This window comes from Saprolegnia parasitica (genome assembly GCF_000151545.1).
Source record: "Saprolegnia parasitica CBS 223.65 unplaced genomic scaffold supercont2.147, whole genome shotgun sequence".
In the NCBI taxonomy this organism is placed as follows: domain Eukaryota; phylum Oomycota; class Saprolegniomycetes; order Saprolegniales; family Saprolegniaceae; genus Saprolegnia; species Saprolegnia parasitica.
The window spans coordinates 16,634-42,006 of NW_012156541.1; the positions used below are offsets into that span (position 1 = coordinate 16,634).

The 25,373-nt window shown below is 58.2% G+C and overlaps 11 protein-coding genes across 11 annotated transcripts in view; 6 read left to right on the forward strand and 5 right to left on the reverse strand.

The window, feature by feature from the left end:
* SPRG_21495 (NEK protein kinase) overlaps window positions 1-1,439 on the reverse strand; it is a gene marked incomplete at both ends in the record, with an annotated part of 2,631 nt that extends 1,192 nt beyond the window's left edge. The window contains one exon of the mRNA XM_012354149.1: window positions 21-1,439. Within this exon, the coding sequence (XP_012209539.1) occupies window positions 21-1,439 (1,419 nt within the window). The remainder of the gene's footprint in view (window positions 1-20) is intronic.
* A 534-nt stretch (window positions 1,440-1,973) lies between these two features.
* Window positions 1,974-2,868, forward strand: SPRG_15094 (hypothetical protein). The gene is made up of 4 exons (XM_012354132.1): window positions 1,974-2,213; window positions 2,266-2,418; window positions 2,473-2,569; window positions 2,616-2,868. Exons 1-4 carry the CDS (start codon window positions 2,072-2,074, stop codon window positions 2,809-2,811), a joined length of 588 nt encoding a protein of 195 aa, XP_012209522.1. The 5' UTR covers window positions 1,974-2,071; the 3' UTR covers window positions 2,812-2,868.
* Window positions 2,869-3,044: 176 nt separating this feature from the next.
* On the forward strand, window positions 3,045-5,055 carry SPRG_15095 (CMGC/DYRK protein kinase). The gene is made up of 4 exons (XM_012354133.1): window positions 3,045-3,972; window positions 4,018-4,257; window positions 4,314-4,607; window positions 4,661-5,055. The coding sequence occupies exons 1-4, from the start codon at window positions 3,061-3,063 to the stop codon at window positions 5,030-5,032; spliced, it is 1,818 nt and encodes a 605-aa protein (XP_012209523.1). The 5' UTR covers window positions 3,045-3,060; the 3' UTR covers window positions 5,033-5,055.
* SPRG_15096 (hypothetical protein) lies at window positions 5,044-6,503 on the reverse strand. Its single transcript, XM_012354134.1, has 5 exons — window positions 6,222-6,503; window positions 6,025-6,166; window positions 5,651-5,976; window positions 5,460-5,601; window positions 5,044-5,402 (listed from the first exon to the last, which is right to left on the reverse strand). Exons 1-5 carry the CDS (start codon window positions 6,476-6,478, stop codon window positions 5,085-5,087), a joined length of 1,185 nt encoding a protein of 394 aa, XP_012209524.1. The 5' UTR covers window positions 6,479-6,503; the 3' UTR covers window positions 5,044-5,084.
* A 144-nt stretch (window positions 6,504-6,647) lies between these two features.
* On the forward strand, window positions 6,648-7,169 carry SPRG_15097 (hypothetical protein; the record flags this gene model as incomplete). Its single annotated transcript, XM_012354135.1, has 1 exon — window positions 6,648-7,169. One exon carries the CDS (start codon window positions 6,648-6,650, stop codon window positions 7,167-7,169), a length of 522 nt encoding a protein of 173 aa, XP_012209525.1.
* A 34-nt stretch (window positions 7,170-7,203) lies between these two features.
* SPRG_15098 (hypothetical protein) lies at window positions 7,204-9,775 on the reverse strand (the record flags this gene model as incomplete). Its single annotated transcript, XM_012354136.1, has 7 exons — window positions 7,204-7,900; window positions 7,951-8,120; window positions 8,163-8,318; window positions 8,372-8,511; window positions 8,546-8,912; window positions 8,956-9,633; window positions 9,686-9,775. 7 exons carry the CDS (start codon window positions 9,773-9,775, stop codon window positions 7,204-7,206), a joined length of 2,298 nt encoding a protein of 765 aa, XP_012209526.1.
* A 154-nt stretch (window positions 9,776-9,929) lies between these two features.
* SPRG_15099 (hypothetical protein) lies at window positions 9,930-11,464 on the forward strand (the record flags this gene model as incomplete). Its single annotated transcript, XM_012354137.1, has 1 exon — window positions 9,930-11,464. The coding sequence occupies exon 1, from the start codon at window positions 9,989-9,991 to the stop codon at window positions 11,462-11,464; it is 1,476 nt and encodes a 491-aa protein (XP_012209527.1). The 5' UTR covers window positions 9,930-9,988.
* A 133-nt stretch (window positions 11,465-11,597) lies between these two features.
* SPRG_15100 (hypothetical protein) lies at window positions 11,598-12,621 on the reverse strand (the record flags this gene model as incomplete). Its single annotated transcript, XM_012354138.1, has 2 exons — window positions 11,598-12,450; window positions 12,524-12,621. The coding sequence occupies 2 exons, from the start codon at window positions 12,619-12,621 to the stop codon at window positions 11,598-11,600; spliced, it is 951 nt and encodes a 316-aa protein (XP_012209528.1).
* Window positions 12,622-16,160: 3,539 nt separating this feature from the next.
* SPRG_15101 (hypothetical protein) lies at window positions 16,161-16,703 on the reverse strand. Its single transcript, XM_012354139.1, has one exon. The coding sequence runs from the start codon at window positions 16,559-16,561 to the stop codon at window positions 16,259-16,261; it is 303 nt and encodes a 100-aa protein (XP_012209529.1). The 5' UTR covers window positions 16,562-16,703; the 3' UTR covers window positions 16,161-16,258.
* A 3,712-nt stretch (window positions 16,704-20,415) lies between these two features.
* On the forward strand, window positions 20,416-22,513 carry SPRG_15102 (hypothetical protein; the record flags this gene model as incomplete). Its single annotated transcript, XM_012354140.1, has 3 exons — window positions 20,416-20,576; window positions 20,638-20,951; window positions 21,015-22,513. The coding sequence occupies 3 exons, from the start codon at window positions 20,416-20,418 to the stop codon at window positions 22,466-22,468; spliced, it is 1,929 nt and encodes a 642-aa protein (XP_012209530.1). The 3' UTR covers window positions 22,469-22,513.
* Window positions 22,514-23,120: 607 nt separating this feature from the next.
* SPRG_15103 (hypothetical protein) lies at window positions 23,121-25,254 on the forward strand (the record flags this gene model as incomplete). The annotated part of the gene is made up of 4 exons (XM_012354141.1): window positions 23,121-23,135; window positions 23,185-23,330; window positions 23,375-23,688; window positions 23,757-25,254. 4 exons carry the CDS (start codon window positions 23,121-23,123, stop codon window positions 25,211-25,213), a joined length of 1,932 nt encoding a protein of 643 aa, XP_012209531.1. The 3' UTR covers window positions 25,214-25,254.
* Window positions 25,255-25,373: the final 119 nt, after the last annotated feature.

The window sequence follows — 25,373 nt, forward strand, 5'->3', positions numbered from 1 at the left end:
GGGGCCGCGAGCCCGACGACCTGCGACGAGAGAGCAATGTCGCGGAGGCTGCTGTCGGGCGGCGGCGACGGCATCGCGAGCGGCTGCTGCGGCGGCGCTGGCGGCAGAAACGGGTTGACACCGCTGAGCGCGATCGCTGGTTGGTTCATCTTGGCCTCGGTCTCGAGCGCGAGCTCAAACTCGACCGCGTGGTCGGCGAGAAAGGCCTGGATCGGGGCTTGGACAAACGGGAAGCGGCAAATGTCTTCGATCGAAGGGCGCTTGTTCGGGTCTTGCTGCAGCATGAGCTGGATGAGGAGGCGGAGCTCCTTGGAAAAGAAAGGCGGCAGCGGCGGGTAGTCGCCGAGGCAGATCTTGTTGAACATCTCGGCGAGCGTCATGGCTTCAAACGGCCGCGCGAGCATCGCCATCTCGTAGAGGACGCAGCCGAGCGACCAAATGTCCGACTTTTTCCCGTAGCGCTCGCCGCGGCAGATCTCGGGCGACATGCTCTCGGGTGTCCCGACCGACGTCATGGCCGTGTCGTCGCCCGCGAGCGCCTTGGAAATGCCAAAGTCGCCCAGTTTGACCACGTGCTTGCGCGTCAAGAAGACGTTTTGCGCCTTGAGATCGCGATGCAAGACGTTCTTGCCGTGGATGTACGAGACGGCGAGCACGAGCTGCGCAAACCACGACATGATGAGCGGCTCGGGGAAGTACCCCGCGTTCGCCTTCGTGCGGAGCTTGGCGACTTGGCGGAGGTTGCCGCCGTCGCAGAATTCCATGACGATGTTGAGCTCGTCGTTCTGGAGCACAAAGCTGTCGTAGAAGCGGACAATGTTGACGTGGTAGAGCGACTTGAGCAAGATGACTTCGTTGTCGGCCTGCTTGCGGCTGCTTTCGCTCGCCGCCGACAGAGGCACGCGCTTGACGGCGACGATCGCGCCGTCGTGCTTGCGTCGGGCCATGACCACCGTGCCATGCGTGCCCTTTCCGATCGTGCGGAGCACCTCCATGTCGCGCCATACGCTCTGCGTTGCGGCCGTGTTGAGGCGCAGCCCTTCCATGTGGTTCTGCCGTGCGAGCCATACGTGGCGCACGAGCGTCTTGGCTGTGTTGTACTGGATCGGCTTGATGAGGTAGTCTTTTGCGCCTTTCGAGAGGCACGACGTGACGACGTCCATCTCTTCGTTGGACGAGGTCATGACGATGGGAATGTGGGCGAGGTTGTCCTCCTTGGCGACGCACTCGAGCAGCTGGATGCCCGTGAGTACCGGCAGCATGACGTCGCAGAGCACGAGGTCAAAGCCCATGGGCGCGCTGACCATGGCCGTGAGCGCGTCGCCGCCGTTCTCGACGGCCGTCACGCGGTAGCCGATGCTCATGAGGATGTCGATCGTCGCCATGCGCGTGAACTCATCGTCCTCGACGACGAGGACGTGGACTTCAGACGGATTCATTCCGTCGGTCGCGTGCGAAGCAAGAGAGATGCAAAGTTGCGTCGGGCCCAACAGCCATTTCCTACTCTGCGCGTTGATTGGCCAAATGGCTGCGAATCCGGACTGACGCCATCGGCGCTTGTTCCTCTTCTCAGTGCGATCTCGACACTGGTATCCGGACCCGTCCACGGCGCGAATTTATGTTCACGGAAAGGCCCAAGTCCGAGTACTGTGTAGTAGTAGCACAGCAGGTAAGAGCAGCTGCACCAAGGTCCCTTGCGATCTGTCGTACCAAGGGCGTCATTGCCACACGACGAGCTCGTAGCTGCCGCACATCAGCACGTTGGGATGGATCCTCTTGGGTTGCAATGCTTGACGCCAGCACGCGCGCTGGCCATCGCGTGCGACCTTGGGTGCCATAGAGGCAGCCTTTCTTCCGGGCTTTGACACGCTTCTGCACGTTGCAGCTGGGGAAGACGAGGGAGCATCGAAGATTGCTGAAATTCCATGGTTTCTTATTTAACATTGCGAGCGCTGGAAAACGTTTAGACTGACTCATTGTATCGGAAAGAGGCTTAAGTAACGTCACGTGCAGACAGGCCGTATCCCACGCGTGTCTAACGCACCATTTTTCGAAGCGCCGCGGCCCAAGGATGGCCAGCATGGACAGCGCGACGCAGCAGTCGGGTACCGCCGCCGCTATCCTCTGCCTTGGCGTGCACGCGATCGTCTTCTGGCTCCTCCGCGTGATGGCGCTGACCTCGCACATCCTCGCTGTCGCCTTTGCCGCTGTCAGTACGTCGCCTCTGCCATGCGAGGACCGCGTGCCTGATAGCTTCGTCCGTAGGTCTACCGCTCTGCTTGAAGCTCACGTACGACGTTGTGGCCATTTGCATGGACGACGAGCCGCCGTCATCGGCGCGGGGCGAGCGCCAGCAACTCCTCTTGTCCCGCGCCCACCTTCAGCTGCTTCTCACGGACCGCGACTTCGACTCGAACGGTAGTATTCCGCTTGCCGCCAATGTTGGCGTGCGACTCACCGCGACCCAAACAGATTACGAGCAGCTGCTGCAGCTCGATGAGCACAACGTTGCGAAATCCCATGGCGCCAGCGAAGGCGACATTGACCGGCTGCCCGTCGTGACCGTGACGTACGTCGATCAACCCTGGCGCACGCGCCTGAGACGTGGTGCGTAGGGAGACGATGCTGCAGGGCCACAAAGAGGCCACGGGCTCGGACGCCATCCAATGTTCCATCTGCCTCGAGGACCTCGCGGTCGGCGCCCTAGCGCGCATGGTCCCATGCTTCCATCGCTTCCACCCCGAGTGCATTGACCTGTGGCTTTTTGAGAAGGCCGAGTGCCCGATTTGCAAATTCCCCGCCATCGGCTAAGCGTGCGCTCTGTATTTAATAATTGTTGTGAAAAATGTACAGCTCCCTATTTCCTCTACAAAGAAGGACGAATGACAAGTTGTACACACGATCCGAGTACCCGCGACAGGTTGTCCACATTCAACTTCAAGTATCTTTTGACCTCCAACAATTGATCCAATCCGAGGGTCGCTCGCACTTTGAGGTCTGATTACCTCTGTAACTCGATAGTATTCGCCACGACCAAACCTGATGTCCAGTATTCGGGCGATGTGGATAGCGCCCGACGCCACGACGCCGCAAGGACGCAGCAAGGAAGAGAGGAGGCCGGCGACCGATCCGCCAAGGAGGTTGATCGCCCGCGTGCCACCGATAGACGCGGGTGGCGACGAGGGCGAGGACCCGAAGGCGCTGGTGTCGCTCCTCGAGCGCGTGCTGCAAAAGATCTCGTCGATCCCTGGAGCACTCGAAGCCATCTCGTCGGACCCGTCGCTCTTGCGCGAGCTGCAGCAACACGAGCTGCTCTTCTACCCGAGCAGCACGCCGACGCGGACGTCGCTGTCTGCGCTCGACAGCAGCGCAGTCGAGTTGCAGTCGAGCCAACAAGAGCTTATTGGCGACGACGACGATGGCGACGACTTTCCTGTCACCTTCGTGCCACCCCAGCACACGCCAGCTTCGTCGTCAAGCGTCGCGATCCCTGCAATGACGCTGCTGCCACCGCCGCCCATGTCGGCGTCACTCGCGTCCAACTCGCCAAGCTTCTCGATGGGTATGCTCAGCATGTCGCCAGGTACCTACTCACAGGACGGCGAGCCCGTCTCTGCGCTCTGGCCACGCCAGCCCAACGAGTTTGCCTTCACGCAAGAGGACGAGAGCAAGGAAGATGATCTTTACAATGAAGTGCTTTGCTCGGACGACGACGACGACGACGACGCGAACAAGGTGTTTGAAATGGACATGGAAGACGATGCGCCGTTTCGAAGCGAACCCGCCGCCGTCCTGCGCGACGAAGACACGCTGCAAGACGACGATGACGACGATGACGACGACGGCGACGACGCCGAGATCCAGTACGAGACCATGCGCCTCCGCATCGTGCGGGAGAAGAACAAGACGGGCTTTGAGCCGAGCCAAGAGTGGGAGGCCCACGCCGGCGTGCTGCTCGGCGGTCAATACAGCGTGCGTCGCACCTGCTTCTTGACGTCATTTGATGCCTGCACGTAGATCCATGGGCTCATTGGCGAGGCGGTCTTTAGCCAAACGTACAAGGCGACCGACACGCGCACGGGCCAGCTCGTGTGCCTCAAGGTCATCAAGAACAACAAGGAATACTTTGACCAAGGCCTCGACGAGATCCGCGTCCTCGAGCACATGCGCAACAGCGTCGACGACATGGACTCTGTCCACATTGTGCGGCTCCTCGACTACTTTTACTACAAGGAGCACCTGATCTTGGTCACCGAGGTACACTACCTCTACGTACCTTGATACGTTGATACTACATCCGTTCGATGGCGTAGCTTTTGCGCGACAACTTGTACGAATTTTCGCGTCTCGTTCGTACGCAGCCCGCGGCGTCGGCGCTCAGCGCGTACTTTACGCTGCCGCGGCTCAAGAAGATTGCGATCGAGTGTCTCGAAGCGCTGGCGTTTCTCCACCGCCTCCACATTGTGCACTGCGACCTCAAGCCTGAAAACATCGTCATGAAGAGCTTCCAAAAGTGCGAAATCAAGCTCATCGACTTTGGCTCGGCATCTTTTGTCTCGGACGAGCTCACGTTCTACGTCCAGTCGCGCTCGTACCGCGCGCCCGAGGTAGTACGCTCTTTACTCGATATGCTTCGTCACGCGATGCTGGCTCCGTGTAGGTGATTCTGGGCCGCCGCTACGATGAAAAGGTGGATGTGTGGTGCATCCTCGCCGAGCTCTACACGGGCCACGTGCTCTTCGCCAACGACTCGGTGCCGTCGCTCCTCGGGCGCATGATAAGCATCCTCGGCGCGTTTCCGACCGCGATGCTGCGGTCGTCGCCGGACGTCGCCAAGTATTTCGACGCCGACTTTGTCTTGCGGTCGCCCGTGCCGCCAAAGACGTCGCTGTGGCACGCGCTCCACTGCGCCGACCACCTCTTCATCGACTTTTTGCAGTCGCTTTTGACGGTCAACCCGAGTTTGCGCGTGACGGCGGCCGTCGCGATCGAGCATCCGTGGCTCCAAACCAACGTGTTTGGCCGGCACTGAGAGTCCAAATAGATAGTACTACACTACATTGCTTTGGTGTTGCGACTGTTTCTTAGTTCTTGACGTCGGTAATCGGCGGGAACGGCGTCACCTTGGAGAGCACGAGCACCTTGAGGCGGTGCGAGATGTAACCCTTGATGTAGTTTTTGAAAATGAGGTTGGCGAGAAGACACTCGAGCGCGTCCATGTCGATCTCCGACATGTTGAGGTACGCGATCGCATTCTGGAGGTCGCGCAGCTTGACGTGGTTGTGCTTGTCGCGGACAAGGTACACCTTCTTGAAGAGGTTGCGCATGACAAAGGGCTTGAGCTTCTCCATGAGGAGGTACACGCCTCGCTGGATAAACTTGTCTTGGTATTGCGCCATGGACTAGACACCGCATCATTCCATCCTGCTCTTCCTTGTTGGCATCATTGTCGATTTTACCTGGTTGAAGAGGTACACGTTGCCCACGCGAATCGACTCGGCAATGCCCTTGTACTCGTCGAGCGCGTAATCGTCGAGGAGCTGCGGCGACGGCATGGTGCCGGAGCTGAGCTTGATGGGCACGAGGAATTGCAGAATCATGCTACGTCGTCGACGCGTGAGCTGCCGAATCTGAGCGGAGAGCTTCCTACCGCTTGTTGCGGCTGTACTGCTTGTGGCAGTGCTGCCACGCGTACATGAGGCACGTCTCGGCCTTGCTGTAGTTGTCCTCAAACATGTTGATGCGGCCGACGTAAAACATGTACGTGACTTGGTCGCGCTTCTCGAACCGGTTGAAATCCATGAGGTCGATCGCGCGGATGAGGTTGCGGCAGAGCGGGATCGTGTTGAGCTGAAAGTAGATCTTGAAGAGCTGGTTCACGACATAGAGCGTGCCCGGCTTCTTGCTCAGCTCGGGCGACGCGCGGTCATTGCTCGACATGGAGAACGCGCGCTTGATGTTTTGCTCGGCGTTTCTCTACAAGGTACTCGCCATGCTACAGAACCTGCAGTCGTCGGCTCGTACCAGCGTGTCCTGGACTGGATTGCCGCGTTCGGCCGAGATCTCGAGGTCCGCTTTCTGCGCGAGCATGCGCGCGTCGTACACGAGCGTGTGGAGCACTGGCATGATCCAGTTGGTCTCTTCGCGGTAAATGTCGAGGAAGTCCCTACAGATATATAGCGCATGTATGCGACCAAGGTCCAGGAAGAGCGCCAACGTACGTATAGCCAGCAATGTGCTCGTCGTACGCTTGCTGGAACCGGCCGTTCTGCGCATGGCGCTTGGACTTGAAGAGCGCGGCAACGACCTTGGCGAACGCCTGCAAGCCGCCAGTGAAGGCCGCCTGGCACTGGCCCGTGAGCGCGACGTCCGTCTCGTTGACGGTCACGTCGAACGACGCCGAGAGGATCTGCGCCAGGCGGTCGCTCTGCTTGCGCTGGAGGCAGCCCGCGATCTCCTTGATGACGGCTGCGCTCATGCTTTGTGTGGTGCTTGGTACGCCGAGTTACACTATTCCAGTGCATTTTCCATGACCGGAACTGGTGTGGAAGTCTAACCGCACGCAATTTAACAGACGATGGAGGCGGACCCGAGGAGCAAGAAACATACGCATAATGGCGTGTTTTTAGATGCATGGCATCAACAGCATGGTCGACGACCCGGACCTCTGCTGCATCTACGACGACGACGGCGTCAGGTCGCTCATCCAGTACGTGGACGCAGCCGACTTCTCGGGCCTCGCACCCGTGACGCAAGTCTACGGGCTAGCGCTGACGCGCGACGGCAAGGTGCTCCTCGGCGTCGACATGCGAGGCCGCTGCACGCTGCTCGGCGGGACTGTCGAAGCCGGTGAGTCCTTTGCCGAGTGCCTCAAGCGAGAGATGCTTGAAGAGGCCAACTACCGCGTGCTGTGCATGGCGCCCATCGGGTACCAGCGCATTGACTGCGGCGACAACGTAAGCTACCAGGTGCGCTACGCCTGTCTCGTCGAGCCTGCCGGCGCCTTCACGGGCGACGCAGACAGCAGCGCCATCAACCCGATCGTCCGCGTCATCGAGGTCGAGCGCGGCGATGCGCTCTCGCACTGGAACTGGGGCAAGAAGTCGGCGCTCATGCTGATGCGCGCCACCGAATGGTATCAACGGGTCCAACGCAATACGTGCGAGTAATAATAGCTGCGTTGGCATACTCTCGTCGTGGAGCTTACTCGGTTTTCTTGTCGCGGAGCGCATCCAAATCGGCTTGGAGCTGCTTGGACTTGGCTTGCTCGGCCTGGATCCACTGCGTGTAGAGGCCGGTCATCTTCTGCACTTCCTTCTCGAGCACGCGGCGGCGGACCTTCTCTTCGAGCACCCACGCGCGCCACTTGTCGGTCGCGATCGTCGTGAGCCCGTCGGCAACCGCGACCTGGCCCATCTCGGCGAGTTCGTTCTCATCAATCGAGCGCGAGATGCTGCTGTCCTTGTGCAAAAGGCGCGCGCGGTGGTCGTACTCAGTCTTCATCTGCAGCTTCTTGCGCGCCGCGGCCGCTTCGCGCTTCATGCCATCAACCACCGCGCTCGGCACGTCGGGGACGACCGCTTGGATTGCGAGCATGAGCGCAAAGATGACGTGTTCGCCGAGACCCACGGCGACGAGCGTCTGGAAGGGCGTGATACTCGGGTAAACGCTCTGGAGCACGCCCGAGTTGAAGCCAATGATCGTGCAGTTGGTGAGCACGGCGACGTAGCTCAGGATCGTAAACGCGATCTGCCACGTGCCAATGCCGTCGTGCGGCGACCGCGGGTTGCGCTGGTGGTTCATGAGGATCTTGAACGCGTCGCTGCGCTGCTCGACGACGTTGTTGGCGAGCGCACACGCACTCGCGAGCGGGTACGCTGACGCAAACAGTGTCACGTGCCTAGTACACGAGCAGGCGTCTATCCTGCTGCATCGTATCGCGGGACGCACCCGAATTGGATGAAGAGCTCGAGGTAGTCCATGAACGTGCCTTCGTAGACGGGCAAGAGGGCCTCGACATCGACCTTGTGCACGACAGCGACCGTCGCGTCCTTCTCGGCGTTGAGCCCGACCTTGGCCTTGACCGTCGACTCGGCCATGACAAACGGCACCAGCGTTTCCTACATTGCTTGGTGCGTGGATGACGCTACTGGCGGTCCTACCGTGACGTTGCCAATCAAAAGGCGCATGATGAGGAGGGACCCGAGCGTCGTCTGGAGCAGCTCAAAGTCGCCGACAAAGAAAGTGATGTAGAAGAGGAGCCCAAAGTTGTTGACGAACTGGAAGAGCGCGAGCTTCGCGATGAGGCCGTTCGTGTACTACGCCAAGAGAAGCATCCTGCGCCGACCGCGTTAGACGAAAAGAGACGTACGTCCATTTCCGTGCGGTGGTTCTCGTAGTCGTTGAGCCAAGTGGCGAGCGCGCCGTAGTGCTGGTCGATCAAAAAGCGGCGCCGGCGTAGAACGCCGACGGCAGCATCGCAAGGTACTGCAGGCCGTGCGTCCAGCCGTTCTCTTCGGTCACGTGGTGTCGGATGTACTCCTACGCGCGCATTCCGCACAGGTCGATCGAATCAAGCGTACCTCGGCTTGGAAGTACGCGAGCATGAACGCGATGATGGCCGCGATCGCCGCCAGAAGGACCGGAACCGTCACCATGTACCGGCGGAGACGCTGGTTGAACGAAAACGACTTGTAGTGGGTCTCGTCAATGTCGTCGTACATGAGCGTGCCTTCGAACCCGTCGCGGACCTTGTTGGCGCTGCCAAGCACGAGGCTCTCCGAGTCGGCGGCGCCCCAGTTCCATACGAGCTCGCTCTGGCGGCGCTTCCATCCCTCGAGGAAGACGACGGCCCACGCAGCGACAAAGAGCGCGTACAAGGCGCTTCCAAAGTTGGACACACCGAAGAACGCCTACACACATCGGTCGGTCCTGTCATGGACGAAGAAGAGGAACCTGGTAGAGGGCGACTGCGAGGCCGACGATCGTCGGGTAAATCAAGTACCGCGTGTAGAGACCAAGGAACGCAAAGTAGAAGCCGACTTCGTTGCCGCAGTAGTCGCGGACAAGCGCGACTGGCACGCGCGTGAACGCGCTCTTCTGCTTGACCCAGGACTCCATGAGGTGCGTGCGCTCGGTGGTGTCGTGGAGAGGGAAGACAGCCGTAATGAGGCCTTTCTCGCGTGCTGTATGGAAGAGCTTGTCGCCACTCTTGAAGACCGGGTGCGACTCGTCGTCGTTGAGGAAGACGGTCAGCGACGAGAGGGCGAAGAGGAGCAAGTCGATCTTCTCGCCCGACGAGAAGGCGACGGAGCCGTCTGCCGTCGCCGCAAACTCGGTCGCGAGCGCTTGCTCAAAGTGGACCCACTTGCCCTTGAGGTTGGTCTTGCGCAGCGCGCAGGCCTCGGCGTAGCGCGCGTAGACAGCGTCCGAGGCCGCACCCACGAGGAGGTAGGCCGCGCCGTTGTTCTTGTCCGGGTCGTCGTCGTGCAGGATCGCCGAGTCGCCCTTCACGCGCACGACGAGGTCGGTGTGGTCCGCGACCTCGCGGAGGAAGAGCTCCATCTCATGGAGGGACCGCACCTTGAGCACGAGGTGCATGGCCTGCTCGTCGGGGCTTCCATCCGCGACCTTCTACAGCATCGACTGCATGAGGACCAGGAAGCTCCATGGCGCCAGCGTCTACCAAGGGAACGGAGAGCATGAACTTCATGAGGCTCCACCCGGTCGCGGCAAAGCCGGCTGCGTACACGACGCCCTTGACAAGATCGTCCATCGTTCGTTCGCAAATGACTGGCTTTTCCCACATGTGAGAAACGGTATTTCACACGCTCTTCTTCCATGGTTTCTTCAAAACCATTTTACACGCACGTGTGTTTGCAACCCATCTTGTGCGATGTATAGTTGGGAGGGATGTGAAAATTGGCACGACATTTCCCACCGTCCGAGCGGATCCAGACGAGGTTCCGTGGTCAAGAGAAGAGGAGCGATGCCATCGGCCTTCTCGATCGACAAGTTCACGGACAAGCTGCGCAGCTGCAATGAGACCGCCGGCTCGATCCAGTCGCTGAGCGCATGGGTGCTCCACCACCGGGCTGCGCTGCCCGAGATGCTAGACGCCTGGTACAACAGCTTCATTGCCGAGTCCACGGCCAAGAAGATCGTGCATCTGTACGTGGCCAACGACGTCATGCAGACCGGGCTGCGCAAGATTGGCGAGAAAATCCCGCTGGCATGCGCGCACAAGGTCATGATGGCCGTCGTGCACGCGATGCACCCGCAGCGCGACCAAGCGGTGCATGGCGTCGTGCGCAAGCTCGTGCGCGTCTGGACCGACCGCCGCATTCTGAACGCTGCCGTCTTGGCCAAGATGGCTGACCTCTGCAGTAATGGCGCGCGGCCGATCGACGCGTCCTCGGACGACGCGCCAGCGACCGACGAGAGCAACAATGCGCGCGAGAGCTTCCAGGACGAAGCGCTCTTGACCGAGAACCTCGTGCTCGGCGACCTTCCGGACGCAGACGACTCAGACGTCACAAAAGACGCGGCGACCAAGCTGCAGGATCTCGAGGCCGAGGTCATTAGCACGGACTTGCTCAGCGATCGCATGTTCCAGTTGCACTCGAACATCAAGATGTTTTACAAGGCGCAGACGGACGAGGCATACGATGTGGACGAAGATACGCTCTGCGGTATGAACTGGGACATGCTCGAGGTACCCGTCTTCGAGATCGTCGTCGACCAGAGCCAGCAGCAGGTTGCGACTTTCCGCCATCACTTGGAGCAGCAAGTGGCGAAGCGCAACGACCTCATGGACCACTACGCATCATTGACGACGTTTGACGTGCTCGACGACCCGACCATCTGCGACGTCTCGATGCGCATGGAGAAGGAGCTCGAGGACTTGGAGCGCCTCCACACGCTCTGCAAGGAGGCTGTCGTCCTGCAAGAGACAACCAAGTTGCAGAAAATGGCTGCCTCCAAGCTCACGCGCCGCCACAGCGACCGCACTGTCGTCGCCGCCGCGACGCTGACGCACCGCCACAGCGACACGGACGTGCTGTCCCGATCGCGCTGGGACCGCGCGCCGCCGTCGCTTCCGCCACCGACGTCGTCGTCTTATAGCTACGGGGCCGAGGCCCCAGCTGCGCCAACGTATCAAGCGCCACCTGCGTACGAGTACACGTCGTCGTCGTCGTACGCACCACCGACGGCCTCGTACGACTATGCGCCGCCCGAGACGTACCAGTACAGCGCGGCGCCCGAGCCCCACTACGGGTACGCCCGCAGCAGTGAGCCCAAGTACGGTCGGAAGCGAGATCGGTCGCGGTCGCCGCCCCGCCGCTCGCAAGAGAGACCGCGCAACCACAGCAGCAGCAGCAGCAAGTTTAGCAGCCACCAAGGCTCTGGCTACAAGCATTCCCAGCGCTCGCGGTCGCGGTCCCGGTCGCGCGAGCGCTGGTGACCACCGGAGACGCCTCATCCTTTTATCTTAACGCTGAACGACTAATCTAACAAATCCTTGCATGTCACTTTTGTACTCGTTACGAGGCAGCATAGTAGATAAGAATGGTTAAGTTAGATCGAAAGCACAGAGCTTAGTCCAAGACGATCGTGTCGCCGTGGTAGATGTCATCGTCCACGTGGCACTTGGTGTAGTACGCCGACTGCCGCAGCGAGCGCAGAATACTCGCGTCGTCGAGCTCTTCCTTGGTCTCTTCTTCGTCTTCGCTGTCGGTCGCAAAGTCGTCGTGGGTACGGGCAAAATCCCAGTCCTTCTCAAACGACACGGTCGGAGGCAAGGTCGTCGGCGCACTCTGCGTCTTGCGCAGCGTCGGCGGCATCGCCGGTCGCAGCGGTCGGCGCGCCACCTTGAGCGTCGGCGCCGCGACCGGGATCCCGATCGGAACCTCCTCCTCGAGCGTCAGCGGTCGAACCGGATCGGTCTCGTCGTCGTCATCCATTGGCTCGTACATGATGTCGTCGTCGCTGGACGAGTCGTCGTCGTCGCTTTGAAAGAACTTGGCGACGGAGAAGGTCGTCGGCCGCGTGAAGAGCCGCGAAACCGAACTCGAGAGGGACCGCGTGAGGCGGCTCACATGGAAGCCCGTGACTGCAGCCACGGACGGTGCTGCGAAGTAGACGTCGCAGGCGCCGCAGCGGAAGCAGGCCGACGACGGAAGCACGCAGACCTTGAGACATCCGGGACAGCGCACGGTGACGTGGAGCCCGAGGTCCCGCGCGACGTGGCTCGTCGTGTCGGCGACCTCGTGCTTGATTGTATCGAGCTTGGAGCGAAGCGCGTTGCCGCAGCTGCCGCAGTACGAGCCCGAGGCGCGGTTGCGAGCCCCGCAACGGGTGCAGTTCAGATGCATTGGCGCGCTGCTGGCGACCACCGACACGAACGGAGCGTCGCAGCTGTAGCAATCACGCACACCGCGCGCATTGTAGCTAGAACTATGATTGATACCAAGGAGGAGTGAGTTCATCCATGTGGCCAGACCAATCGAAGAATGCGACGTACCACTCGCCACACCGCCACGAGCCGTCGCTGTGGATGGCATGGGGCGCTGCCAGCGGCTCTGTGAGCTGCGGTGCGGACGGCAGCGCGTGTTCGCACATGGCGCAGTGGCTCGCGTCGGCGTCATTGAGGTATGTGCTACATGTACTAGAAGCATGAGCATGCTTGTCTGTCGGCAGCAGCATTCCTACCACGTGGTACAGGCGAGCGTGGCGGCGGTGGGCCGCGCCATCCAGGTCGACGAGAGGTGCAAGCTACTCCATGCAGCATGAGGATACAACCGAAGAAGACGCGAGCGTACTTGGCGTACGAGCGCAGGAGCTGGTCGGCGGACAAGGCGGTCGTCATTCGTCGTCGAGCGCAGTTTGTAATTTGTGTCAAGAATAATGGATCGCAAGCACCTGGTGCACCTCGTCTTTATTTTATACCAGCGATTTCGTATGGTCCTAAAGAATTTTTAAAACCTGTCGACAAAGGGTGGCATATTCAGTGACGGCGCATGCTGCTTGTCGCGCCGCCACGAGTGGTGGCGAGCGAACCGACCCGCGATGACAGTAGTAGCGTGGCAAGAGGTCGTATAGTAGGATAGGCTGTAGATACTGAGGATACTTGTATGGACCCCTAGTCCTCCGATTTGGCGCCACCAGATCTGATGGACGTGCGATGCGGCTGCTGCGATGGTGATGCGACCTGGTTTCCAGAATCGACGCTGATGACGAACGAGACAGGAAACCGAATTCGCCGTCCTAGCAAAGCGAACGTACAGTGTCGATTGCACATTGCAGTGGGACCATGGTGCGACGGTCAACCTGGTTCCGCTTTGCGCGTACCTGGTATCCCGGTAGGAGCTGCATGCAGGTACGTCGTGGCACATCCGTTCTTAGAGGATCGATGCACAAAATCGTGACAGGGCTTGCGTCAGGAGGCAAAGCCACGTCGAGATTATTGGCACGGGCTATGCAACGCATCCTCTTTGCACCGTCCGAGCTTCAACGAGCGTCGCCACCATTATCCGGATGCCGAATTTGAAAAAGTGATAGGTATCCTTGGCGCCAAACGTGGCAGCGTGAGCGGTCGCGTGCACGCCCCACGCCCCTGGTGCTGGAAGAAAAAAGACGGCGGCGTACGAAACGATGCGGGGGGCCGCGATATATTATTGTAGTGCGCATGATTTCTTGGAAAGCATCGGAAGAACCGTGACGTAGCGAACGTTGCTCATCGCAAGCGCCATCAAGGCATGAAGCATAACGAACTTGACATGTTTTTGAAGAGCGCCATGATGCGACTGCCTTTGCCACTGCCCTACACGCTCAGACACATGACAAGAGTGATGACAATACGAGCTTCCAGCCGCCTACGGCTCGATATCCCGGCAGAAGTCGACCGTCGCTCTGCTGCAGGCTGGGTTGAACACAACGACAGCGTTTTCCGCGCGTCGCTCCGCCCACGTCGTCCAAGCCCCTGACCATGAAGGCAGCGACGCTCATGTGCATGCAATTACTAGTGGCTGCTTGAAAAGCCGTGGCGCGCCACATCGTACTTCACATGCCAGTCGCGCCTGCCCAGACGCTTCTTAGAGCCCCTCACACCCAACTAGCTTACAAGGTTCGCCATCGAAGACGTCACGGCGAAGGCAAAGATGCATCCTCTTGGAAGTCCAGGTATGTATATCGACAAGAGTCACGTTAAACCGAACAAAAACACTTGCTTCCAACCGCCTTAATCCTTATCTACAGGCGCTGCGCTAGCTCACGCGTTCGACCGGTGGTGCAACATGCAGTGTAGGAGCGAGCAAAGTACATGACGCACACAACCAGAAAGACAACGACTACGCCGTCGTTACATAGTACCCAACTTCAACCCTACACCATCAATGACATAGAGCACGTTGCGACGGTGCTATGAAACCAGTTTACATTTATTACGCAACGGTACAGCTATCGATTTTGTTGTCGTGCGCGCCTCTTACTCTTGGTTGTTCGTTTCCTTCGGCTTGTTCGTCTCCGCGAAATCGAGTAGGACGCTCTTGAACTCTTCGTACTTCTTCTTCCGCATGATCTTCTTCTCAACAATGTCGTCTAGCTTCTTGAGGCCGCCAAAGACGCGCTGGTCGAGGAACTTGTCGAGCATCGCGTCGTTCAATTGCTCGAACGCATCCGCGAGCTTCTCCTTCGTGGCCGTGTTGAGAAACTTGAGGGCGAAGAGGACAGTCTTCGGGTCCACGTCAGCAGCGGGGTCCATCGTCTTGCCCATGGTAGTTAGCGGTCGTCGCTTGCGGCGGGGTGGTCAATGCGCAAATGCCTCTCTTTGAGCGGCAAGTTATGGTGGCCCAACTGAAAGATATCCCGCGTCTTCTCATGGCCAATCAGAGTGTGTCATTTTAAACCAACTGCCGCTGATTGGACCGAAAAAATATACCGGTACGTGGCACTCTACAAAGCGCCGACACCGGATTCGATATTCGAAGCGCCACGTCACCCAGCCTTGGTCACCCTTCGAGAACCTTCGATGCCCGACCCAGCGGGCATCGGATGAGGCACGCGAAAGTAGCTTCCACACAAGAGCAGTCTTTTGACTTTCCCTGTAGGCCCGTCATGTGTGTATGCATGGTATGCTGTCGGTGCAGTACGATCATCCGTCTGCTTCGGCCCAATGAGTCGATCACATAGCAAAGGGCGATGTTGCGCACGGACTGGTGAACGACCGCCTCGCCGTTCACGCAACGTCTTTCTTTGTTCATGCTAAGGTTTGGCGGTGTTCCTAACGGCGAGAAATGCTCGATTCTTGCTGCTCGAGAGGGCCAGTGTGAATTGCCTGCTTCGCTTCATGATTTCTTCGACCCGAAGACGATACCGACACTCGACACACATGGCGGACGGTCTTTCATTGGCGACTTACAGTACTACGTACAAGTAGGCGTCGACGACCTAATCCGTGACGGGCTTTTCCTGAGGCTTATTCGCCGTCGCGTACTCTAGAATGACGCTCTTGAACTCCTCGTACTTCTTCTTCCGCATGATCTTCTTCTCAACAATGTCATCTAGCTTCTTGAGACCACCAAAGAGGCGCTGGTCGAGGATCTTGTCGGCGACGCTGTCCGAGAGCCCGTCGAGGTTGTCGAGGAGCTTCTCTTTCGTGGCCGTGTTGAGAAACTTGAGCGCGAAGAGGAGGACCTTCGGGTCGACTTCGGCGGCGGGTTGCGTTGGCTTGCCCATGCTGCTAGTTGGCTGGTGGTTCTTGGTCCTTGGAGGCAAAATGGAATATGACCTGGCAGTGAAGCTCGCAACGAGAGTCGCAACGACGCAACGAGGTCGTCGAAGATAGGCCAGTTTTAACAAACTTCAACCTGCGAATATCGAACCTTGCCGTTGCAACTTCTTTTTCAACGCAACCAAGGGACTAGATACTCACCTGCGACTCGCGTCACGTGTGATCATGGGGCATACATTTATATATATACCTAGGTACCCCAAAAGCCACGTGCGATCGCAAGCGCCGTGGTAGGCAGCGCTGCAGTGCTCCTGGAGGAGATGGGCGGCGAGCTCGGTTCTTGCGTCAGGTGGCACGAACGCGCTTTGGAAACTAGGCAATGGGAAAACCTGGTCGGGCTGCTACTGCCATGTTCTACTCGCAATGGAGATGTGGGTGCTAAAAAGCGTGTTGGTACAGTATTAAGTTGAGGGCGACGACGATCTAAAAGACTAAAACTATCTAAATCTGTCGCCGCGTCCGCGGTGCTTACGCGGTTTGGCGCTTCTCCTTGGGCTTGTGCTCGACGGCCCATTTCAGCGCAATGTCCTGGAACTCTTCAAACTTCTTTTTCCGCATGATCTTCTTCTCGAGGATGTCATCGAGCTTCTTCATGCCGCCAAAGAGGCGCTGGTCGACGATCTTGTCGGCCATGTGGTCGGTAAAATGACCTTCAAACGTCTCGAGGAGCTTTTCCTTGGACGCCGTGTTCATAAACTTGATGAGGAAGATCATGGTCTTCTCGTCGACTTCAACGGTCGGCGCGTGGTGCGTGGCGTGGTGCTTGCCCATGTTGGAGGAGGAAGGGGTTGGTTGTTCGTAAAATCGGAAATGGACTTGGCGGCGCCTTAGGGATACACGGCGGCGCGAGAGAAGGTGCCGCGTTGGCCCGATATTCTGCGATCTTTGCTTGGCCGCTTGGTGTCGTTTTTTCTATACGAAGTTGAAGTAGCTATGGTCAGGCGCCTCCCTTCAACCAATCAGCGATCGCATCCATAAAATAGAGGAATTTCATTGGTGGAGCCACTTTGCACTTTCTTCATCCCGAGGCCAGCCAATTATAGGAGAAATTGTATTGGATGTGGGGGCGTGCGTGTTTCTTCATCGAGCCAGCGTGCGCGTGGCGATCTTGTTGGTTGATACAAAGCGCTTGATATGTCGTACCCTGTAAGAGCCTGCTGCGGAGAAACCCGCTTCGCAAAGATGTGCAGGCCCATACTCTTATGCAGTGAATAGCGAGCGATCAGAGTCCAGACCTTGAGGTTGTATAGGCCGGTCGAGTGCGTGCGCCGTTGCGGCGGGTTCTCAGAGCTGCGTATCTTGAGCCCGCCACGTCTGTCCGCAGGGCCGATTCTGGTCGACGACGACGGCGTTCATCGGTGGAGGGACTGACTGCGGCCCCTCTCCAACGCCTGCATGTCATTGCCCGGAAGAGTGCTACTATTCCCTCGCTTGCAAGTATGCACCGCCGTGTCATTCCAGGTAATAGATCCCAAGGTTGACAGTGACCGTCATGACGGGACTCCGCCGCCGCAGTTTTCAAGAGAGTCCACGTGAATCCTGTGGCGCCATGCAATATGGCGCGTTTCATCCAGGACAAAACGTTGTGCGCGGGTTGCAGACGCAAAAGCCTTCAACCTGGGTTGAATGCGAGTTTAAACCATGGAAATACGTCAATGGTAATTGCTGCATGCCGCTTGGACCATCTGCAGGTGATGATGTGCCCTAACGTTACCGACAAAAGGTGGGAATTGGTTAAGCAGCTGCGCCGGGCTCCATCCGCAGCCACCCTAGCACGTCGCTGTTGTCTTTGAACTTGCTGGATGTTGTCGCTCTTGTTGCCGTTAGTAGACTCTTCCGCGCTCAACTGCAGCGAAACGGCTCGGTCAATGGGTCGGTTTCACAGGCCATGGGATCGGCATAATCGTTCGTTCATTCGTTGAAATTGAATCGCAACTCTTGTCTTTTGACCAATCGTTTCGCATGTGGGTAGCTTTGCGTATAATATGATTTCTGTAAAACTAATACGGCATATTTGTATGCCTCGATACCCTTTGATAAATAAATATATCAACAGCTTGCTTTCGCAAAATATTTTTATTGGTCCGTAAGGCGGTTTTTAATATTAAATTATCAACACCATCTCCCATACAACGCATAGGTTGTTCATGCGCGAGACGTATTTTATTGTAATCTGGTGGGAGCCAATCGTTTTCGCTGGCCACTCTGCAGGTTGGCATTTGCAAACTGGAAGCCAAGTAGGAAGAAGGCATGGATTAATCAGCCACGGGTTTCCCCCATAACTTATTGGCCTTCATGACCATGCGAAAGTAGTCTGAGGCCCTTAATTAGCTTGCGAGACAGACTGCAGACACGTACCGCATCGGCTTCGGTCGGCGTTGGGACGTCCTATGGTTCAGTGTGCCATGTTCCTTTCTCAGTTCTTGAGGAGGAAAATCCATGGCGCCACCGGTCTCGTTCGCCAGTCTGGACCCCGACATTCTTATCGCAACGTAGTAGTTATTTTCTCGGGTCCGTGTGAGGAAACAAAAACACATAACCATCTTTCGACAGAAGGTCTCCAACCAATGTCGAGAACCTACCATATTCTGATGGACCCATCAAAGACATCACTAGTCCATTCGTGTAGATTACTTCAAGATAAAAATTAACCATAAATAAGAAATCACGTTGAACGACTGAAATCGTTGTCAACAATGTCGCGTGATGGCGCCTCGTGTAAGGAGCAACGGTGGAAGCATGGCCGAGCAGTTTGCATGACACGATGCCGCACGACAACCGAAACTCAGTCTTGATGTACACGCGTGGAGCCAACATCCGAGCCATTAACCCCTGATCGCGCGATGTCGGATACACATCCAGCATCTTTGCTATCCCGCTGAAGGGAAATCAGGCCCGAGGTGGTACAATTTACAGTTGCTACTGGTGGCAGGCCTAGAAGAGGACATGGGCTTCTTTCCTATGAATCATGGTGGCAGTGGGTCTTGAGCAATCTGGTTGCGATTATGAGCTGCCGCGTTTGTCGTTGCGTTTCAGAGGCCAGCACGATCTCGAAACTGCATATTGAAGCAACACCAAACTGGTCTCTGATTCACAATACCAGATCACACGCCACAAAGATCGTGCCAGACTCTGGCGCGAACTTGTTGACGTAGCTTCAAGACTCGACTTCACCGTCAGAGGTCTAGGTACTTGGGTTCTTTGAAGCTGATGTAGTCAATCAAAGCAGCAGTACTGCAACGCAGAGGGCTTCACTCTGGCTCACGTAAAGAGCGTAGAGCTCCTTGTAGTTCTTCGAGTTTAATGACAAGTGTACTGCCATCTTCTGTACTACGGGTGATGATTTCGTTGCCGAGTTGAGAAGACTCTTTCGAGTGCTTCTACCAAACGCTACAGCGCATTCCACAGCGTTTCCATACTAAGCTGAGTACCGGTAGACCCTTCCGTGGCTCTACATGTTCTGTCGAAGGACTCGTGGAAGCACAGCGAAGCTAGCGCCACGACCAGCATCTATCCAGCAACAACCGCTTCCAGCGCGGGGCTCGAGCAACGTCTCTACTCAGTGTGTCCACCAAGGTACGACTGCAGAGCTCGCACGACCGACCAGCGTGTCGACTGCCTCAACCCCGCGCAGCAGGACAATGGAGCCCAAGTGTGTAATGCCATCTCTAATGTCGACTCAGCGCTGGACGACGCCGGCTCCCGACGGCGCATCGAGGCGCCAGCGCGGCGATTACGGATGGCGTCATTGTGCGTGCAGGGACAGGAGTTACCACCCGCTATGGGTGCACCTGATCGATGATTGTCGACCAGAGAGAGGAAAGAAGAAGGGGGCGCAGAAGAACACCAAGGCGCTGCTGCGTCGCGTTGCCACATTGCACTTTTCTGCGAGCCGCCCGACAGTTGGCAAGCGCCCGCCCGACGCGGGGCCGCCCGAGATGCTTGCCCATCATCTGGAGGGGCCAAACCAATCACCGGCATGATCATGATGCAACGCATGGCATTTATAATCATTTGCGAGCAAATCGGAGGCGGCGGCGCCATGACGTCGATGGTAGGAAGACCATGACGGCGCCTGCTTGTGACCCCATCCTTGTCGCCGTGCCTAAAGCTCATTTCGCATATCAACCTGCGGCCACCACTCGCCGGGACGCTGCCCATGCGCCCAGGTTTTGTCACGGCTGCTCGCCGAAGATGACGGAAAGCCGTGTCTTCGTACCTCGCGATTGCGAGGTGGAGACATGGCGCAAATTGCACTACCCATCGGGCGTGGGTATGGGTCAGCGAGGGCCACAACGGCCACGGCGTTCTTGTTTCGTGATCCATCGGAACCTTCGGGCAATGCGCGCCAGAGTAGTAGCCGATTACGAAGAGGCCCCATGCGCAGAAACTCGAGGCGTCGTGGACAGGCAGCGCGACGGCCGATGCCAGGACCTCCTGCTCTGATATGCCCACGTGGTTGCAGAAACCAATGGCAGCACATGCGACGAGCATGTCGCAGGACGCGCGTAACACCGTCGATCGGCAAGAAAGGGCATGCTGGGGCGAATTAGGTTGAAGCCAATGGTTGAATAAACATTGCCGGCGCTACTTGCTGGGAACGTCATTTCCCAACGAGCGCCAAGATGCCCAAGTACACGGCCACCAACATCACCGACGAGGTGGACATCCGCGTGACGGACCGCAACGCCAAGTTTGAGCCCACGACGCTCTGCAAGATGTTCCAGGCGACGGCGGCCAAGTACGCGTCGCAGCCGGCCCTGCACTACAAGCAGAATGGCGAGTGGTATGAGCTAATATCTTTCTGTACCTGGCGATCATACGCTCATCATCAAATCAATGTGTAGGGCGTCGTACACGTGGCAGGAGTACGAGGCCAAGGCCATGGCCTTTGCCAAGGCGCTCGTCTCGTTGGGCTTTGACCGCTTCGACACGGTCTCGATCTCGGGCTTCAACTCGACCGAGTGGTTCGCGGCGTACATGGGCTGCATCATGGCCGGCGGCGCCGCCACGGGCGTCTATACGACCAACGGCCCGCAGGCGTGCCAGTACGTCTGCAACAACTCGCTCGCGCGCGTCGTTGTCTGCGATGGCGTCAAGCAGCTCGAAAAGTTCATGTCGATCGCGGACCAGCTGCCGTCGCTCAAGGCGCTTGTCGTGTGTACGTTGCCCTTGCGATTGCACTTTGGACTAAGATCTCATGGTGCAAATTGCGTGTGATTAGACAATGCGCAGCTCCCGGCCGACGTCGAGTGCTGCGTGCCCATCTACGATTTTGACGCGTTCCTCGGCCTTGGCTCGGACATTTCGACGGCGACGATCCAAGAACGTATTGACATCCAGCGCCCGGGCAACTGCGCGTCGCTCATCTACACGTCGGGCACGACGGGCAACCCGAAGGGCGTCATGCTCTCGCACGACAACTTGACGTACACGCTGCGCGCGGTCACGTCGGGCTTCCAGGGCGACCTCTTCAACAACACGGAGCGCATCATCTCGTTCCTTCCGCTCTCGCACATTGCCGGCCAGATCCTTGATATCGGCATCCAGATCTACTACGGCCTGCACATTTACTTTGCCGAGCCCGATGCGCTCAAGGGCTCGCTCGGCAAGACGATGAAGGAGGTGCACCCGACCTTCTTCCTCGCTGTGCCCCGCGTCTTTGAGAAAATCTCGGAGAAGATGGTCGAAGTCGGCCGCGGCTCCAAGGGCCTCAAGAAGGCGATCGCGACGTGGGCGCGCCGCGTCGGTGGCCAAAAGGTTGTCATGAGCCAGTACCACGAGTCGGGTGGCAAGCCGTGCGGCTACGACTTTGCCAAGGCGCTCGTCTTCAACAAGGTGCGCGACGCGCTTGGTCTCGACAAGTGCAAGGCCTTCTACTCGGGCGCGGCGCCGCTGAGCCCGGAAGTCACGGCGTTCTTTGCCTCGCTTGACATTCCGATCTACGAGGCCATGGGTCTCAGCGAGACGACGGGAATTTCGTTCTTCAACTACCCGCACAAGTGGAAGCAGAGCTGCCTCGGCCACTTCCTTACCGGCACGGACGTCAAGATCGACCCGACCAACTCGGAGCTGCTCATTCGCGGCCGCCACGTCATGATGGGCTACATCAACAACGAGGAAGGCACGGCCGCGGCCCTCGATGAAGATGGCTTCCTCCACACGGGCGACTGCGCGTCGCTCGACTCGGATGGGTTTGCGTTCATGACGGGTCGGCTCAAGGAGCTCATCATCACGGCTGGTGGCGAGAACGTCCCGCCGGTCCTCATTGAGAACGTCATCAAGGAAGAGCTCCCGCTCCTCGGCAACGTCATGATCATCGGCGACAAGCGCAAGTTCCTCTCGGCCATCTTTACGTTCCGCGTCACGGTCGACGAGCACGGCGAGCCGACCGACAAGCTCGATGCGGAAGCCAAGTACATTTTGGCGCAGCTCGACTCGAGCGCTTCGACTGTTGCGGAAGCGATGGCCGACCCCAAGATCAAGACGTACCTCGACGCCGGCCTCAAGCGCGCCAACGCCCGCGCCACGTCGCACGCGCAGAACATCCAAAAGTACATTTTTGTCGCGCGCGACTTTAGCGTGCCGGGCGGTGAGATGACGCCGACGCTCAAGATCAAGCGCAACGTGGTCGCGGACAAGTACGCGGCCGAGATCGACGCCATGTACGGCCACTAAGCCGCTGATGTCTGCTCCTTTGTGTAATAATCCTTTGTCGTAATCTCTTTTGTATTGGATGGTTCGAGTGGTTCAAGTGCAGCGATCACCGACAGCAGGTCGTCGTCCTACCATCACAATCCAGCAACACCTTGTCAATGATTTTTCAACAACACTTGGTGGAGACACTGGACAGTGGGTTGCCGTCGAGGTCTGCGTGAAGATGGCAATGACAATCAATGACAGACAACTCATCCATCACAAGTCGCGTCGATGATTCTCGCAATGTATAGGAGTTGAAACTGCTCGCTGGCTTGTCACAGAATGGACTCGTACGTACGTTGAAGGAAGGGTCCGTGAGGCTTTTTTATATGGACCCTTGGTTGAGTGTACGGTCTGCTGCTTCTGAGCATCCATGGGTCTCGATGCGTGGCAGTCGAGTCGAATCGGGTGCTTCCACCATGGAGATGACACCAGCCTCCTGCAGTGGTACGTCGACGTAGCGTCGTCGTTCCAGCGACGTCCATCACGTCCACGTTCAAGAAGTGTCGTAGAAATCTGTCTGTGGTCAGAGAAGATGTATGACGCGACGCAGCTGATTGGTCGACGGACCACAACCCGGGGCTGTTCCCCGCCGTCGTTGGCTCATTTTTGTTTTTCGCACGCAAGCAGCATGCCCAAGTACACGGTGCGTCCAGCCATCTTTTCAATGGCACCAGCTCATAGAGTACCGCTAGACAACGAGCATCCGCGACGAGGTCGACATCCGCCTCGATGAGCGCACGGCGTCGCTGCCACCCGTGACCTTGTGCGCCATGTTCCAGGAGACTGCGATCAAGCATGCGGCCCAAGACGCACTGCACTACAAGAAAGACGGCGTCTGGTACTCTTCCTTTTCTTCCATCGTCGTCATTAAGAACTTTTCAGGCACTCGTACACGTGGCAAGAGTACCTTGACACGTCGCGCCAGTTTGCGAAAGCGCTGCTTCACCTCGGCTTTGACCGCTTCGACACGATCTCGATTTCGGGCTTCAACGCGTGCGAGTGGTTTTTTGCCTACATGGGCACGATCCTCGCGGGTGGCGCCGCCACCGGCATCTACACGACCAACTCGGCGGCGGCGTGCCAGTACGTGTGCGCCGACTCGTTGGCGCGCGTTATCGTCTGTGACGGCGTCGCGCAACTTCAAAAGTTTGTGTCGATCGCAGACCAACTCCCATCGCTCAAGGCGCTCGTTGTGTGTACGTACTTGAGTTTGCACTTTGAGATTGCACTTGCTAAGATCTCATTTCAAGTTGCGTGCATGTAGACAATGCGAACGTGCCGGCCGACGTGGCTACCTCGGTGCCTGTGTACAGCTTTGCGTCGTTCTTGGAGCTCGGAAAAGACGTGGCCGAGTCGTGGATCGACGACCGCATCGCGGCCCAGCGCCCGGGCCACTGCGCGTCGCTCATCTACACGTCGGGCACGACGGGCAACCCGAAGGGCGTCATGCTCTCGCACGACAACATGACGTACACGATGCGCGCGATGAATTGGGGCTTTGCCGCCGACACGTTTGGCCCGACCGATCGCATCATCTCGTACCTTCCGCTCTCGCACATTGCGGGCCAGATCCTCGACATTGGCAACCAGATTTTGCACGGGCTGCACATTTACTTTGCCGACCCGGATGCGCTGAAAGGCTCGCTTGGCAAGACGCTCAAGGAGGTCAAGCCCACCTTTTTCCTCGCAGTGCCCCGCGTCTTTGAGAAAATCTACGAAAAGATGCTCGAGACGGGCCGCGACACGAAGGGCCTCAAGAAGATCATTGTCCGCATGGCCCGCGCGATCGGCCTCGCGAAAGTCCAAGCCAGCACCCACAACGGCGACAAGAGCGTTCCGTGGGGCTACGCGCTCGCCAAGTACCTCGTCTTTGACAACGTCCGCGCGGCGCTGGGGCTCGACGAGTGCAAGACGTGCTTCTCGGGCACCGCGCCGTTCAACCCGGAAGTCTCGTCTTTCTTCGCGTCGCTCGACATTCCGATCTATGAGGCCATGGGCCTCAGCGAGACGGCGGGTATCACGTTTGCCAACTACCCCGCGACGTGGAAGCAAAGCAGCCTCGGTCCAGCCATGTATGGCGCCGAAGTCAAGATCGACCCGGCCAACTCGGAGCTGCTCATTCGCGGCCGCCACGTCATGATGGGCTACATCAACAACGCCGCGGCGACCGCCGCGACGATCGACGACGAAGGCTTCCTCCATAGCGGGGACTGCGCGTCCATTGACGCGGACGGCTACGGCTTCATCACGGGGCGTCTCAAGGAGCTCATCATCACGGCTGGTGGCGAGAACGTCCCGCCCGTCCTGATCGAGAACGTCCTCAAGGAAGAGATTCCGATCCTCGGCAATGCCATGGTTGTCGGCGACAAGCGCAAGTTTCTCTCGGTCATCTTTACGTTGCGTGTCCTCATGGATGCCAACGGCGCGCCGACCAATGAGCTCGACAGCGCTGTGACACACGCACTGCGCGAGATTGGGTCGAGTGCGACGACGGTGGCCGAGGCCCTCGCGGACCCCAAGGTGCTCGCGTACGTCGACGCGGGCCTCAAGCGTGCCAACGAGAAGGCGACGTCGCGCGCGCAAAAGGTGCAAAAGTACATTTTCGTATCGGAGGACTTCAGCGTGCCGGGCGGCGAGATGACGCCAACGCTCAAGCTCAAGCGCAACGTGGTGCTTGACAAGTACGCGGCCGAGATCGACGTCATGTACCAAGTCGTCTAAGTACTGCACTACACATTGTATCGATACATATGCATGTCTACGCTACTGTGTTGAGGATGGCTGTCTAGGAAGGTTGAAATCATTTGCAATTTTGCGCGGTGGGTCCACGGCGTCGTTGACCGCATCGGCGAGATTGCCTTTTCTACGTGATTGGCTATTT

Bases quoted from the DNA above. Each gene is read 5' to 3' on its own strand.
- SPRG_15094 (XM_012354132.1), top strand. From the start codon at position 2,072: ATGGCCAGCATGGACAGCGCGACGCAGCAGTCGGGTACCGCCGCCGCT. The intron at 2,214-2,265 runs GTACGTCGCCTC...CTTCGTCCGTAG, and splicing joins TGTCGCCTTTGCCGCTGTCA to GTCTACCGCTCTGCTTGAAG. The intron at 2,570-2,615 runs GTACGTCGATCA...CGTGGTGCGTAG, and splicing joins CTGCCCGTCGTGACCGTGAC to GGAGACGATGCTGCAGGGCC.
- SPRG_15101 (XM_012354139.1), bottom strand. From the start codon at position 16,561: ATGGGCAAGCACCACGCCACGCACCACGCGCCGACCGTTGAAGTCGAC.
- SPRG_15096 (XM_012354134.1), bottom strand. From the start codon at position 6,478: ATGAGCGCAGCCGTCATCAAGGAGATCGCGGGCTGCCTCCAGCGCAAG. The intron at 5,602-5,650 runs GTAGGAAGCTCT...TCGACGACGTAG, and splicing joins CAGTACAGCCGCAACAAGCG to CATGATTCTGCAATTCCTCG. The intron at 5,403-5,459 runs GTAAAATCGACA...TGCGGTGTCTAG, and splicing joins ACGTGTACCTCTTCAACCAG to TCCATGGCGCAATACCAAGA.
- SPRG_15095 (XM_012354133.1), top strand. From the start codon at position 3,061: ATGTGGATAGCGCCCGACGCCACGACGCCGCAAGGACGCAGCAAGGAA. The intron at 3,973-4,017 runs GTGCGTCGCACC...GCCTGCACGTAG, and splicing joins TGCTCGGCGGTCAATACAGC to ATCCATGGGCTCATTGGCGA. The intron at 4,258-4,313 runs GTACACTACCTC...TCGATGGCGTAG, and splicing joins ACCTGATCTTGGTCACCGAG to CTTTTGCGCGACAACTTGTA.